General features: G+C 42.9%; 1 protein-coding gene and 1 long non-coding RNA gene across 5 annotated transcripts in view; one reads left to right on the top strand and one right to left on the bottom strand.

The window, feature by feature from the left end:
- Positions 1–15,099, bottom strand: part of LOC125463059 (cilia- and flagella-associated protein 54-like) — a 437,943-nt gene that overhangs the window by 58,297 nt on the left and 364,547 nt on the right. Inside the window, exons 58-59 of the mRNA XM_048553715.2 lie at positions 14,780–14,935; positions 10,854–10,962 (exon numbers count right to left, since the gene is read on the bottom strand). Coding sequence (XP_048409672.2) covers positions 10,854–10,962; positions 14,780–14,935 — 265 coding nt within the window. The remainder of the gene's footprint in view (positions 1–10,853; positions 10,963–14,779; positions 14,936–15,099) is intronic.
- LOC125463061 (uncharacterized) overlaps positions 1–15,099 on the top strand; it is a 172,379-nt gene that overhangs the window by 80,632 nt on the left and 76,648 nt on the right. The window lies entirely within an intron of this gene.

The following is a 15,099-nucleotide window of genomic DNA, read 5'->3' as shown; positions in this document are numbered from 1 at the left end:
TTTGCGTGCAGGAGCGGGGATGTCTTGCTGTAACTCTGCAGGTCCTTAGTAAGGCCACAATTGTTGTATTGTGTGCACTTCTAGTCTCCGTACCTGAGGAGAGGTTGGTTTTGGAGAGATTGCAACAAAAGTTTACCAGACTGACTCCTTGGATAGCAGGGCTTACATATGAAGAGAGACTTGAATGATTAGGACTATAGTGATTGGAGTTTAGAAGAATGAGGAAGGGTGGGGAATAATGTCATAGAATTGTATAAAAGTTTGACAGGACTAGACAGAGTAAATGCAGGATCTTAGACAATAGACAATAGATAATAGGTGCTGGAGTAGGCCATTCAGCCCTTCAAGCCAGCACCACCATTCATTATGATCATGGCTGATCATCCCCACAATCAATATCCTGTTCCTGCCTCATCCCCATAACCCTTGAGTCCACTATCTTTAAGAGCTCTATCCATTTCTTTCTTGAAAGTATCCAGAGAGTTGGCGTCCAGCCTTCTGGGGCAGAGCATTCCATGTAGCCACCACTCTCTGGGTGAAGAAATTTTCCTCAACACTGTTCTAAATGGCCTACCCCTTATTTTTAAACTGTGTCCTCTGGTTCTGGACTCACCCATCAGCGGAAACATGCTTCCTGCCTCCACAGTGTCCAATCCCTTAATAATCTTATACGTCTCAATCAGATCCCTTCTCATCCTTCTAAACTCAAGTGTATGCAAGGCCACTTGCTCCAATATTTCAACATATGATAGTCCCGCCATTCTGGGAATTGATCTCGTGAAACTACGCTGCACTTCCTCAATAGCAAGAATGTCTTTCCTCAAATTTGGAGACGAAAACTGCTCACAATACTCCAAGTGCCGTCTCACCAGGGGCCTGTACAGCTGCAGAAGGACCTCTTTGCTCCTATACTCAATTACTCTTGTTATGAAGGCCATCATGCTATTAGCTTTCTTCACTGCCTGCTGTACCTGCATGCTTGCTTTCATTGACTGAGGTACACGAACACCTAGATCTCGTTGTGCTTCCCCTTTACTAACTTGATTCCATTGAGATAGTAATCTGCCTTCCTGTTCTTGCCACCAAAGTGGATAACCACACATTTATCCACATTAAACTGCATCTGCCATGCATCCGTCCACTCACCTACCCTGTCCAAGTCACCCACTATTCTCATAACATCCTCCTCACATTTCACACTGCCACCCAGCTTTGTGTCATCAGCAAATTTGTTAAGATTACTTTTAATGCCTTTGTCTATATCATCAATGTATATTGTAAACAGCTGCGGTCCCAGCACCGAACCTTGTGGTACCCCACTGGTCACCGCCTGCCGTTCCGAAAGAGACCCATTTATCACTACTCTTTGCTTCCTGTCAGCCAGCCAATTTTCAATCCAAGTCAGTATTTTGCCCCCAATACCATGTGCCCTAATTTTGCTCACCAATCTCTTATGCGGGACTTTATCAAAGGCCTTCTGAAAATCCAGGTATACTACAACCACTGGTTCTCCCTTGTCCATCTTCATAGATACATCCTCAAAAAATTTCAGAAGATTAGTCAAGCATGATTTCCCCTTCGTAAATCCATGCTGACTCTGACCTAGTCTATTACTGCTATCCAAATGAATCGTAATTTCATCTTTTATTATTGACTCCAGTATCTTTCCCGCCACTGATGTCAGGCTAACTGGTCTATAATTTCCTGTTTTCTCTCTCCCTCCTTTCTTGAAAAGTGGGACAACATTTGCCACCCTCCAATCTGCAGGAACTGATCCTGAATCTATAGAACATTGGAAAATGATTACCAATGCGTCCACGACTTCTAGAGCCACCTCCTTAAGTACCCTGGGATACAGACCATCAGGTCCCGGGGACTTAACAGCCTTCAGACCTAACAGTCTATCCAACACCATTTCCTGCCTAATATAAATTCCCTTCAGTTCGTCCATTATCCGAGGTCCTTCAGCCACTATTACATCTGGGAGATTGCTTGTGTCTTCCCTAGTGAAGACAGATCCAAAGTACCTATTCAACTCTTCTTCTATTTCCTTGTTCCCCATAATAAAGTCACCCATTTCTGACTTCAAGGGCCCAATTTTAGTCTTAACCATTTTTTTCTTATCACATCCCTACAAAAACCTTTACTATCCTCCTTTATATTTTTGGCCAGTTTTCCTTGGTACTTCATTTTTTTTCAGTGTATTGCCTTTTTAATTATCTTCCGTTGCTCTTTAAAAGCTTCCCAGTCCTCCGGCTTCTCGCTTATCTTCGCTATGCTATACTACTTCTGTTTTATCTTTATACAGTTCTCAACTTCCCTCGTCAGCCACAGCTGCCCCTGCCTCCCCTTAGGATCTTTCTTCCTCTTTGGAATGAACTGATCCTGCACCTTCTGCATTATATCCAGAAATACCTGCCATTGTTGTTCCACTGCCATCCCTGCGAGGGTATTGTACCATTGAACTTTGGCCAGCTCCTCCCTCATAGCTCCATAGTTCCCTTTATTCAACTACAATACTGACACTTCCGATTCTCCCTTCTCCCTCTCAAACTGCAGATTAAAAAACTTATCATATTATGGTCACTACCTCCTAATGGCTCTTTTACTTCAAGGTCCCTGATCAAATCCGGTTCGTTGCACAACACCACACCCAGAATTGCCTCCTCCCTGGTAGGCTCCAGTGCAAGCTGTTCTAAGAATCCATCTAGGAGGCACTCCACAAACTCCCTTTCTTGTGGTCCAGTACCATCCTGATTCTCCCAGTCTACCCACATGTTGAAATCTCCCATAACAACTATAGTGATACTTTTTGCGACAGGCCAATTTCAACTCTTGATTCAACTTGCACCCGACATCCTGAGTACTGTTTGGGGGCCTGTAGATAACTCCAATTAGGGTCTTTCTACCCTTAGAATTTCTCAGCTCTATCCATACTGACTCTACCTCTCCTGATTCTATGTACCCCCTCGCAAGGGACTGAATATCATTCCTCACCAACAGGGCCACCCCACCCCCTCTGCCCACCAGTCTGTCCTTTCAATAGCACGTATAGCTTTGAATATTCGTTTCCCAGGCCCTGTCCATTTGAAGCCATGTCTCAGTTATCCCCACAACATCGTACTTGCCAATTTCCAACTGAGCCTCAAGCTCATCCACCTTATTTCTTCATATATAATATTTTTAAATTTGTTTCTTCCCTCACCCTTTCTATCAATCCCCATTTCACTTGGCCATACTGTACGATCCCTTCTTGAGTTTTCTGCTCCGTTGATTCTGTTGTCTTTCTTAACATCTCTTATTCTCACTTTCCCTTTAACTTCATTCTTAAATTTCCAGTTTGGCCCCTCCCCCCACTACTTAGTTTAAACACACCTGTGTTGGAGTGGCAAACCTGCCTGCCAGAATGCTGGTTCCCCCACCTATTAAGATGCAACCTGTCCCTCTTGTACAATTTATCCTTCCCCCAAAACATACTCCAGTGATCCAAGAATTTAAATCCTTGCTTCCGGCACCAGCTCCTCAGCCACATGTTCAAGTCCATTATTTCCCTGTTCCTGCCCTCTCCAGCCCGAGGAACTGGAAGCAAACCAGAGATAACCACCCTAACATCTTCTCAAAGACTGGACGAGTCTGGAACCAGGGATCACAGTATAGGGAAATAGGATTGGCCATTTTTTTTGGGACAGAGATGAGGGAAAATCTTTTCACCCAGAGAGCGGTGAGCCTATGGAATTCTCTGCCACAGAAAGCAGATGAGGACAAAATACACTGTTTCCAAGAAGGATTTAAATGTAGTTGTTAGGGATAAAGGGATCAAAGAATATGGGGAGAAAATAGGAACAGCTGACTTCACCTGATGAAAGCTTGTGATTTCAAATAAACATGTTGGACAATCATATTGAATGGCGAAGCAGGCTCGAAAGGCCAATGCATACTCCTGCACCTATTTTCTACATTTGCTCAACCATCTTTGCTGTTGACTTCCTTTCATGGTCCACTTTAGCTAGCTTTGTAATTACCTTTATTTAAGCTTAGTGCAGTTGCTTCTGATCCAAGTTCCTGCCTCTCAAACTGAATGCTAAATTCTACCATATTATGGTCACTGGTTTCCTGTATTCTTTTACTTTGATATCATTTATTAGAACTACCTCATTACACATCACCAGATCCAAAACAGCCCAATTTATTCTCTATTCCACTGGACAGCCTCTGTGATGGGGCCTATAGACTATCCCTAGCAGTGTCTTTCCCCCATTTTTATTTCTTACATCCATTCATATGGATTCCGCATCCTCTGATCCATGACCATTTCTTGCTGTTGTACCAATTCCATACTAGCAATGCTACTCTACCAGCATTTCCTTCCTTGCCTGTCCTTTTGAAAAGTCATGTTCTCTGAATAATTAGTTGCCAGCATTGATCTTTTGTAACCATATGTCCATTTTGGCTTTTTAAGATTTTACCATCCACCTGCATTTGCTTTTAATTCATGTATATTGTTTCAGACACTACATGCATTCAAGTAAAGAACCGTTGATTTTGCCTTTTTACCATCTTTTCCCCATTTAATCCTATTTACTGCTGTTTTTTTTCTGTTTGTAAACTCTGTTCTTTCCTGTCCCATTCTGGGTATTGTTATCCAAATAGGCTGCCCTGCAATGCTACTAAATTCTCTTGCTTTGTCAGCTTACATTCCCCTCTCCTAAATCATTCCCCCTCTAATGAGTTATTTCATTTGTGAGGACAGCACAGTTCAAGTGAAACCTATCCACTGGATCAACTCCCTTTTACCCCTCAGTACTGGTGCCAATGCTGCACCAACTGAAAGCCATTCCACCCGCATCGATCTTTGAGCCACACAATTAACTCAATTTTATTTAGCCAATAACTCAGTTAGAAACCCTAACTGTTCAAAAATCTTTCAGCAAAATTTCCTTCCTAGTCATATCAATATCACTGGTACCGATGAAAACCAAAAGAACTGCGGATGCTGTAAATCAAGAACAAAAACAAAGTTGTTGGAAAAGCTCAGCAGGTTTTGGGCAGCACGGTGGCTCAGTGGTTAGCACTGCTGTCTCTCAGCACCAGGGACCCGGGTTCAATTCTACCCTCAGGCGACTATCTGTGTGGAGTTTGCACATTCTCCCCATGCCTGCATGCGTTTCCTCCAGGTACTCTGGTTTCTTCCCACAGTCCAAAGATATGCAGGTTAGGTGGATTGGCCATGCTAAATTGCCTGTGTGTTCAGGGATGTGTAGCTTAGGTGGTTTATAAGGAGATGGGTCTGGGTGGGATACTCTAAGGGTCAATGTGGACCTGTTGGGCCAAAAGGCCTGTTTCCACACTAAGTATTCTAATTCTAATTTTGTCTGACAGCATCTGTGAAGGGAAAAAACAGTTAACATTTCAGGTCCAGTGACCCTTCCCCAGAAACCTTCTGAGGAAGGGTCACCGGACATGAAACAATAACTCTGCTTTTTCCTTCACAGGTGCTGCCAGACCTGCTGAGCTTTTCCAGCAACTTTTTGTTGTTATTGTCATTGGTACCAATGTTGAGATGACAACTAGATCCCTCCCCTCCCAACTCTCCTCCAGCCCTGAGGAGATGTCACTAACACTGGCACCAGGCAGGCAGGCAATGCAGCCTTCAGAACACCTCTACAGCTGCACAGAACAGCATCTATCCCTCTAATTATAACATGCCCTACCACTACTACTTTTCTATTCCCTTCTCCTCACTTGATTGGCTCCGTGTGCCAAGATCAGTTCACTCATCCTCCTTGTGCTCCCACTCTAGTTCACATAGCATACAAGAAGCTCCTAACTACTGGACAGCTGTAGGGGCTGAGGGTTCTCAATTGCAATCTCCTGGATCCTCACATCTGTCTCACCTGCCATCACACCTTCCTGTCCTTAATCATAGACCAATTCTGAACTACCTCATCTGAGAGGTGTGATCACCTTCTGGAGCAAAATGTCCAGGTAACGTTCCTCATTCCTGGTGTGTCGCAATGTCTGCAGCTTGAATTCCAGCGCATCTAGGAACCAAGTTTCATCAAGCTGTAAACACTTACGTCAGATGTGTTTAATCAAAACTGGTGTCCAGAACCATCCACATATTGCAGCAGCAATACATCACCTGCCCTGTTATCACTATTGTATTTGATTTATTTAATTTGTTTGATATAATTATGAATCAATGACTCTACACTCCTTGCTTGTACACTTCATTGTAATTTTTTTATAAACTTAAAAATATCCACCAGTATCAACCTCATATTTAAGCAGCTACTCTTAAAAGAGAAGAAAAAAAATTGGAGACCCCAACATAAATCGAAGACCTTACCTTTGCTCTAAAGACTACATAAATACAATGTTTGTGACATTGCTCTGATTGGCAGTTTTTGTTACTTAGATTGAAACAAAAGGGCTGGGTTCTTATGGGGAGGTGATGGTATGACAATATTGTCACTAATATTGAAATAGTTAGCATAAATATACAGCCAGGTCAAAAACCCAGCACAGCATATTAATGGAATTTGAACCCATTAAAGAGTTCTTCATCAACTGGCCTAAGCAGCAGGCTGTGGAAAAGGCAGTAATTCCTGTCTACCTGTCTCACTTCCATTGGCTATGTCTATGCCATGGTATCCTTGGAGAAGGAGCAATCAGCTTTCACCAGGATGCTTGATATATTCAGAGAAAGGTGGGTATTATGATTGTAACAAGGTTGATTGGGCCTGTTAATCTGGTCCAATTGGGGAGCCCTGGCTGGCAAATAAGAACAAGAGTATCAGACATCCTGCTGACTCTGAGATTTGGCTCTCTGAGGGAGCTGGATCTATGTCAAGGATGCTCCGCGTGGTAATATATAGGGTGACTTCACAACGGGATACTGGCCTCTGTTGAGTGGACACTGTGGTGGCTTATAGAACGTACAACAGTACAGCACGATACAAGCCCTTTGGCCCATGATGTTGTGCCAAACTTTTACCCTAATCCTAAGATCTTCTAACCTCCACCGCTACCTTATACTATTATCCATATGCCTATCTAATAGCCGCTTAAATACCCCTAATGAGGCCTACTCCACTACCCTCTCTGGCAATGCATTCCGAGCCCCTACCACTCTCTGAGTAAAGAACTTACTTCTGACGTCTCCCTGATATCTACCTCCACTCACTTTAAATCAATGACCACTCGAAAAGGCTACCTCCACAATAGGAAAAAGTCTCTGGCTGTATATCTATATCTCTGATCATTTTGCACACCTCTATCAAGTCACCTATCATCCTTTGTTGTTCTAAAGGGAAAAGCCCAAGCTCTGTCAACCTTTCCTCGTAAGACCTTCCCTTCATTCCAGGCAACATCTCAATAAAACTCCTCTGCACCTTTTCCAACACTTCCACATCTTTCCTGTAGTGAGTTGACCAGAACTGGACATAGCACTCCAGATGTGGCCGAACCAGGCTTTTGGATAGCAGGGGCATAACTTCACGGCTCTTGAACTCAAAGCCTCTATTAATGAAAGCTAACACGCCATATGACTTCTTAACAACTCTATCCACCTGGGTGGCAGCTTTCACTGAACTGTGAACATGAACCCCAAAATCCCTCTGCTCCTCCACACTGCCAAGAATCTTTCTGTTAACCCTGTATTCTGCTTTCAAGTTTGTCCTTCCACAATGAATCACCTCACACTTTTCAGGGTTGAACTCCATTTGCCACTTCTCAGCTCAGCTCTACATTCTATCAATGTCCCTTTGTAACCTAGAACAGCCCTCTGCTGTGTCCACAACGTGACCCACCTTTGTATCGTCCACGAACTTACGAATCCACCCTTCCACTCCTTCATCCAAATCATTTACAAAAATCACAAATAGAAGATGACCCAGAACAGATCCTTGTGGTACACCACTCATAACTGAGCACCATGTTCAATATTTTCCGTCCACTACCACCCTTTGTCTTAAGGGTCAGCCAATTCTGAATCCAATCTGCCACATTTCCCCTTATCCCATGCCTCCTTACCTTCTGCATGAGCCTACCATGGGAAATCTTATCAAATGCCTTACTTAAATCCATGTCTACCACATCCACTACTCCACCTTCATCTGCGTGTTTGGTCACCTCTGCAAATGATTCAGTAAGGTTTGTGAGGCATGATCTACCCCTCACAAATCCATGCTGACTATCACAAATCAAACTGTGCCTATCCAAGTGATCAAAAATCCTATCTCTCAGAGCCTTTTCCAATCATTTGCCCACCACTGACGTAAGACAGTGACATTATCTCAATCTCCAATGTTATTTCGATGTAGTTCACTCCCTTGTCACCACTCCCTACTGTTCTTCTCATTTTAATTAGTATTACATTGCCGTTGTGTGCAAGGTATGTATCTTGTCTGCTAATTGGGTGATTGAAGACATTCCTCACCAAATTAATCAATGGTATGTACATTTTTTGGACAGGGAAAGGGTCCTTATGGAAAACGTAGAGGCTGGTACACTGTAGATTTACAATAAAACTCAAATTTGTAAAAGCCTTTTTTGTCAAATTCAACATACAGTCCTCGGTCTGTTAAGTAGTTTGGTTTTTTTTAAAAAACTTAAAAATTAATACATCCAAGAGGGGTTGCCTTGATATTGGGCTTCCTCTCCCTTGCTTAACTTGAGAGGTATCTTGCTGTTACCTCCTACTGATCCTTTAGTTCAAGAGCTCTCTAAGAGCTGCAAGCCCTTGAACAAGAATAAGGTGTAGAGCTGGTTGAACACAGCAGGCCAAGCAGCATCAGAGGAGCAGGAAAGCTGACATTTCAGCCCTAGACTCTTCTTCAAAAATGGGGGAGGGGAAGGGGGTTCTGAAATAAATAGGGAGAGGGGGGGAGGTGGATAGAAGATGGATAAAGGACAAGATAGGTGGAGAGGAGACAGACATGTCAACGAGGTGGGGGTGGAGCCAGTAAAGGTGAGTGTAGTTGGGGAGTTAGGGAGGGGATAGGTCAATGCGGTGGGATGAGGCTAGTAGGTAGGAGATGGGGTGGGGCTTGAGGTGGGAGGAGGGGATAGATGGGAGGAAGGACAGGTTAGGGAGGCGGGGACAAACTGGGCTGGTTTTGGGATGCGGTTGGGTGGAGTGGAAGTTTTGAAGCTTGCGAAGTCCACATTGATACCATTGGGCTGCAGGGATCCCAAGCGAAATGTGGTGCTGTTCCTGCAACCTTCAGATGGCACTGTTGTGGCACTGCAGGAGGCCCAGGATGGACATGTCGTCTAAGGAATGGGAGGAGGAGTTGAAGTGGCTCGCAACTGGGAGGTGCAGTTGTGTAGTGTGAATCCAATGTAGGTGTTCCGCAGAGCAGTCCCCAAGCCTCTATTTGGTTTCCCCGATGTACAGGAGGCCACAACAGGAGCAGTGGATACAGTACACCACATTAGCAGATATGCAGGTGAACATTTGCTTGATGTGGAAGGTCTTCTTGGGGCCTGGGATGGGGATGAGGGGGAAGGTATAGGGGCAGGTGTAGCACTTCCTGCGGTTACAGGGAAAAGTGCCAGGTGTGGTTGGGCTAGAGGGGAGTATGGAGCGGCCAAGTGGTGTCTCCTGAAAGCAGATAAGGGTGGGGACGGAAAAATGTCATCCACTTCCCCAACACCTTCCACACCAACCTTAAGTTCACCTGGACCATCTCTAATACCTGTGGGGGAAAATGGGGGAAAAACAGTTGGCAGACATTACACCCTTCACAACCCTCTGCCTAGACCTGATTATAACCAAACTAGCCAGGATCAGGCCCAAGAGCAAACCCACTTGGAGATCATCGATCTGCCCACATTTCTCCACACCAGGTGACCAAAGATCAGGAGCAAGGAGATGAACTGCAACTAAAAACACAACAAAAGATATTTCAAATTGAAAGGGGGTGCAGGTGTCCACAACCCACAGAGTCATGGTCCATGGACTCCACAGTGCCGTGAAATAAACGCTGGCTGGGAGTTCGTGAACCACTGCAATCTACAGTTATAAGGGCCTGTTGCATGCAACAGTCATGTCCCTAATGGAAAGAGGGAGGACTCCCAAATAGGTAGGCAATTGAGTGCTTGCAAGCAAAGTCCATTATGGGCAATGCAATCCAAAGGCAAGGTGGAGGTAGGAAGAGAGGGATGCGACTGAATCAAATGGAGTTAGATGGGGAAATAAAGCCATCTATCTCCCATGGTGCCTAACTCTCCCCAAGGCATTGAGAGCATTTGAATGACACTGCGTGCTCCCTGTCAATTATACCCCGGTACAAACGTAACTGCAGAAGAGTAGCAGACAGCAGATATGACTCTCTCCACAGCCCATTGCCTGGACTTGTTAATAGTCACCCAGGCCAGGCCCAGGAATAGACCCATGAGAAGGTCCTCCTATTGGCCCACACTCCTCCTCACCAGATGTCCAAAGATCAGCAGCGGGGAGTTGAAGTTCAATCAAAGGCTCAATAAAAGATTTTTCAAATAACTGGAAAGGGGGTATAATCGCCCACAACTAAGATTGGGATTTGCTTTTTAAAGGGCTCAGGTGATGAATTCCCCCTCGCTAGGCATTGTCTGTTACCAAGGAAATTCATACTAAACAACCTGCATGGGGAGATTAATTAGTGATTTCCCCAAAGGCCCTATAGTGTTATCATTGTTGGATTGACTAGATGTATTTGGCATGATGAAATGGAAAGTTTAATAAAAGGTTATTGATGTGAAATTTGAACTCTGTTTCTGGTTGCACAGACTATAGAGTATTTCCGGCATTTTCAGGTTTTCTTTCTGATTTTTAGCTTCTATAGTTAATTGTTCCCGTTTAAACGTACCAGAGATTTTGGTCATGAAAGTAACTGACATTGATAGCTTCCATCAAAAAATTAGCAGCTTCAAGGGTCTTTTGATAATTCATTTCTGTCATTTGGCGCAGTATCTTTCCTGAAACAAAACCAAATACATGAAACAATTTTAGCTCATTTGTTGATGAACATCTAACTTAATTGAAAACTGATTTGCGGTTTGAAGAGACATGGCACATTTATAGTATCATAGAGGTCTACAGCACAGAGAAAAGATCCTTCAGTCCATCAAGAAGGTATTTGGTATGTTTGCCTTTATTGGTTAGTCCATTGAGTATAGGAGTTGGGAGGTCATGTTGCAGCTGCATAAGTCATTGGTTCAGGTACTTTTTGAGTATTGCCAGCATTTCTGGTCTCCCTGCTATAGGAAAGATGTTGTGAAACTAGACAGGGTTCAGAAAAGATTTACGAGAATGATAAGATGTCATCCTCCTCACTACTTTAATTGATTTCTTGATCAATATTGTGACACCACTTCTTTTACCTTCATCCCCGACTTCAAAATATGGGGAAACCTGTGTTAGGGTGAAGTACTGGAAGGATTAAGTGGTTAAAAGGTTTTGTGTTGCCTTTGTCAGAGGGTCACCATACTCTAAATGTTAACTCTGTTTCTGTCACCACAGATTCAGCCAAACCTGCTGAGTTTCTCCAGTAATTTCTGTATTTGTTTCAGATCTACTTTGTTTTATTCTTTGTTTTGTTGAAGATATAGAACTTATGTCTAGAGGAGGAATGAATGGTTAGGGTAGCTGCTGTCCAAGTCCAGAGAACCAAAAATAAGAGACAAGCAAGACAAAAAATATCAAACCAGAAGAATCAAATGGGATCCATAACTAAAATTGTTAAACTCAGTATTAAATCCAGAAGCATGTAAAGTGCCATGTCATTAGATGAGGTACCGTTGCTTAAAGTGGCATTGAGCTTCAGTGGAACAGTGTAGCAATCCAAGGTTATCGTTCAATTTTACAGGGAATTGTTGAAATCACATTTGGCGTACTGCATAGAGTATTGGAGTCCTAATTTAAGGAAGGATGTAAATATGTTGGAGGAAGTTCAAAGAATGATTTTACATGACTAATACCTGGAATGGGTGGATTGTCTTAAGAGAAAAAATGGACAGCCTGGGCTTGCATCCACTGAAGCTGAAAACAGTAAGCAGCAATTGAAGCATACAAAATCCTGATGTGGAGTGAATATTTCTGCTTGTGGGAATATTTCAAATTAGTTGTCACTGTTTCAAAATAAAAGTAGTTGCCCATTTAGAACAGTTACCAAGTTTTTTTTCCTCACAGAGTAATGTGTCTTCAGAATTCTCCTCAAGAAGATTGAATGACAAGTGTTTGAATATTTTTAAGGCAGAAGTGAATATATTCTTGATGAGCTAGGAGATAATTGGCAGAACTTCGAAAAATGGATAATCAGAACAGCAATGAATTTATTGAATGGCAGAGCAGGCTCGAATGGCTTTCTCCTGTTTCTAATTTGTATGTTTCCATGCCAAGGACTGAGAGATCAGAGTTCAGAAGAGGAACAAGGTACAGAATTAAAATGACAGATAGTGAGTTCACGATGACTGTCTGACAAAGGTGTTCCATTAGTTTGCAGTGAGTCTACCATGTGTGGCAGATACCACATTATGAGCAGAGAATACAGGATATGAGAAATAGAAAAACATCAGGGTAAATAAATCATTGCTTCCCCTTCACATGGAATATCTGTAGCTTTGGACAGTGAGAATTGAGGAGATACAAGTGCAAGTGATACATCTCCTGCACTTATGTACAAAGATGGTAAAGGAAAGCAAAGGGGTTTGAAGGTGAAGGGATATTGGTGGTGAAGGGGAAGTTGAACATTGTGTTCCAGAGAGAACAATTCCTTTGAAATGCAGAAGCAGGAAGGTAAGACAGTTTTTTTCAAAAGTGGCATTATGCTGGAGGTGGTAGAAATTGGGGAATGTAGGAACAGGAATAGATCATTCAACCCCTCAGCCTATTCCATTACTCAATGAGATTATGGCTGATCTGTGGCCTAACTCCATATACCTGCCTTTTGCTCATATCACCTAATATGTTTTCTTAACAAAAATAGATTAAGTGATCAACTGATCCAGCACCATCTGGCATTAATGGAAGAGAGTTCCAAACCTCTGTCACTCTTTGTGTGTAGAAGTGCTTCCTAACATCTTTCCCAAATGGTCTGGCCCTAATTCTCAGGCTATGGCTCCTAGTTCTCAAGTGAAAATAGCTTGTCTACTGTGTAGTTTTCATTTTAATATCTTGAAGACCTTGATCAAATCACCCTAACTTGCTAAATTCTAGTCTACTAGTATCCCTTCATAATTTTATACTGTTTTTTCAATATCTACAATGCTGCCTAATTCTGTATCATCTGCAAACTTGGATATATGACTTCCTATGCCATTACTCATAGAATAGAATCATGGAATTCCTACAGTGCAAATAGAGGCCATTCATCCCATTGAGTCTGCACCGACCATTCGAACAGCATCTCAACCTGGTGTTTTGATCACTTTCTTATTTCCGTCTCTCAACCAATAACAGATTATGTAGATATCCACAGGCTGATATTTGGGAAAGTTAGATTGGACTGGTCAGCTGTGAAGCAAGGTTGTACATTGTGGTTATGTGAAGCTGCACGCAAGGGGAGAGTGTACATTGGGAATGTGGAGAGCTCACAATTTTTGCAAGGGACATGTTACAAGTCTGGAAGTGGTTATATAATATTCCTGTTTGGTTGATGTGGCTTTTAATAGCTGAATAGCTGGATGCAGTATAGAGGCAATGAGAGATAGATGTGAGCCTGGCAGCAATGGTAAGTGTATGGGGGTAATGTTTGAACAGTTAGATATTTAGGAATGAGTCTTGAGTGCTAGAGGGTGATCCTGAGTGAGTGATGTGTGTGCTGCAGTGAGAATTGAGAGAGGTTGGGTGCTCCAGTGGGCAAGAGAATTCAACTGAAGTAGCAATCACTGGCCTTGACCATCCACAAAAGATCATTATACCTTTTGTGGCACCACTGACAGACTTGTGAATCTAGACTTTGGAAATTAACTTCCACTGCTACATGCAGTGGAGCCCTGGAAGATCTTCCAACTCCAGTGGGGCCACAACATCTCTCCTCCTGACCACCAATAACTGTAATGCCAATAGCATTCCATTCATCACAATGTGTTACTCAGTTTGTTCTGGTGATCACTTCACAAGAAATTATATTGCTATAAATATTTTTGTGCAGATTCCTTTTGAGATACAGTCTGTCTTAAGAGCAGTCTGGCTGGACCGTGTGATTAGAAAATAACACAGGGCTTTTGAGAGCAGACAGCAATGTTGGAAGTGCACTGATATACCCTCCCACCTCCTGCTCCATCATATACATATGTGAGCCAGGGTCTGACAAAGAGTCATATTGGACTCAAAACAATTAACACTGTTTCTCTTCACAGATGTTGCCAATCCTGCTGAGTGTCTTCGCACTTTCTGTTTTTATCATAATTAGAAATTTCATCATAGAATCCCTACAGTGTGGAAAGAGGCCCTTTGGCCCAACAAGCCCACACCGACCCTCAGAGTACCTCAGCCAGACCGATCCTCCTAATCTACACACCCCTGAATACTATGAACAATTTAGCATGACCAATCCACTTAGCCTGCACATCTTTGGACTGTGGGAGGAAACCAGAGCACCTGGAGGAAACCCACATAGGCATGGGGAAAATAGGCAAACTCCACACAGGCTGTCATCCGAGGAATCGAACTCGGGTCCCTGGCACTGTGAGGCAACAGTGCTAACCATTGTACCACTGTGCCACCCTAAAAGATTAATGTTGATTATTATATTCATTGACAAAGCATAGTACACTATTGAACATGGTATACCTTTCTGAAACAATAAATCTGCTTCTAAATCGATTTGCTTCGAAGCTGCTTCCCTGCAAAGCTCAAGAGCTGAAGTGAAACAGGAAAGTGTTTCTTGCCAGCATGATATGTTCCATCTTTCAGCTGAACATGTTATCAATTGTGCTGAAGCAGTGCCTTGTATGGGACGAGAAAAGGGAAACTGTGTTAAACATTAGATAAAAAATATCTGCAGGAACTAAATTGTAATGGGAGCCAAGATGCTATACAGTAATGTTAATAATTCATTTATTTCTAAGAACTGCAGAACAAGTATCAGAGAGAAGTACTATTCATTTTGG

This window comes from Stegostoma tigrinum, chromosome 25 (assembly GCF_030684315.1).
Source record: "Stegostoma tigrinum isolate sSteTig4 chromosome 25, sSteTig4.hap1, whole genome shotgun sequence".
In the NCBI taxonomy this organism is placed as follows: domain Eukaryota; kingdom Metazoa; phylum Chordata; class Chondrichthyes; order Orectolobiformes; family Stegostomatidae; genus Stegostoma; species Stegostoma tigrinum.
The sequence above is the reverse complement of the archived record's forward strand: the minus strand, read 5'-3'. Positions and strand labels throughout refer to the sequence as shown.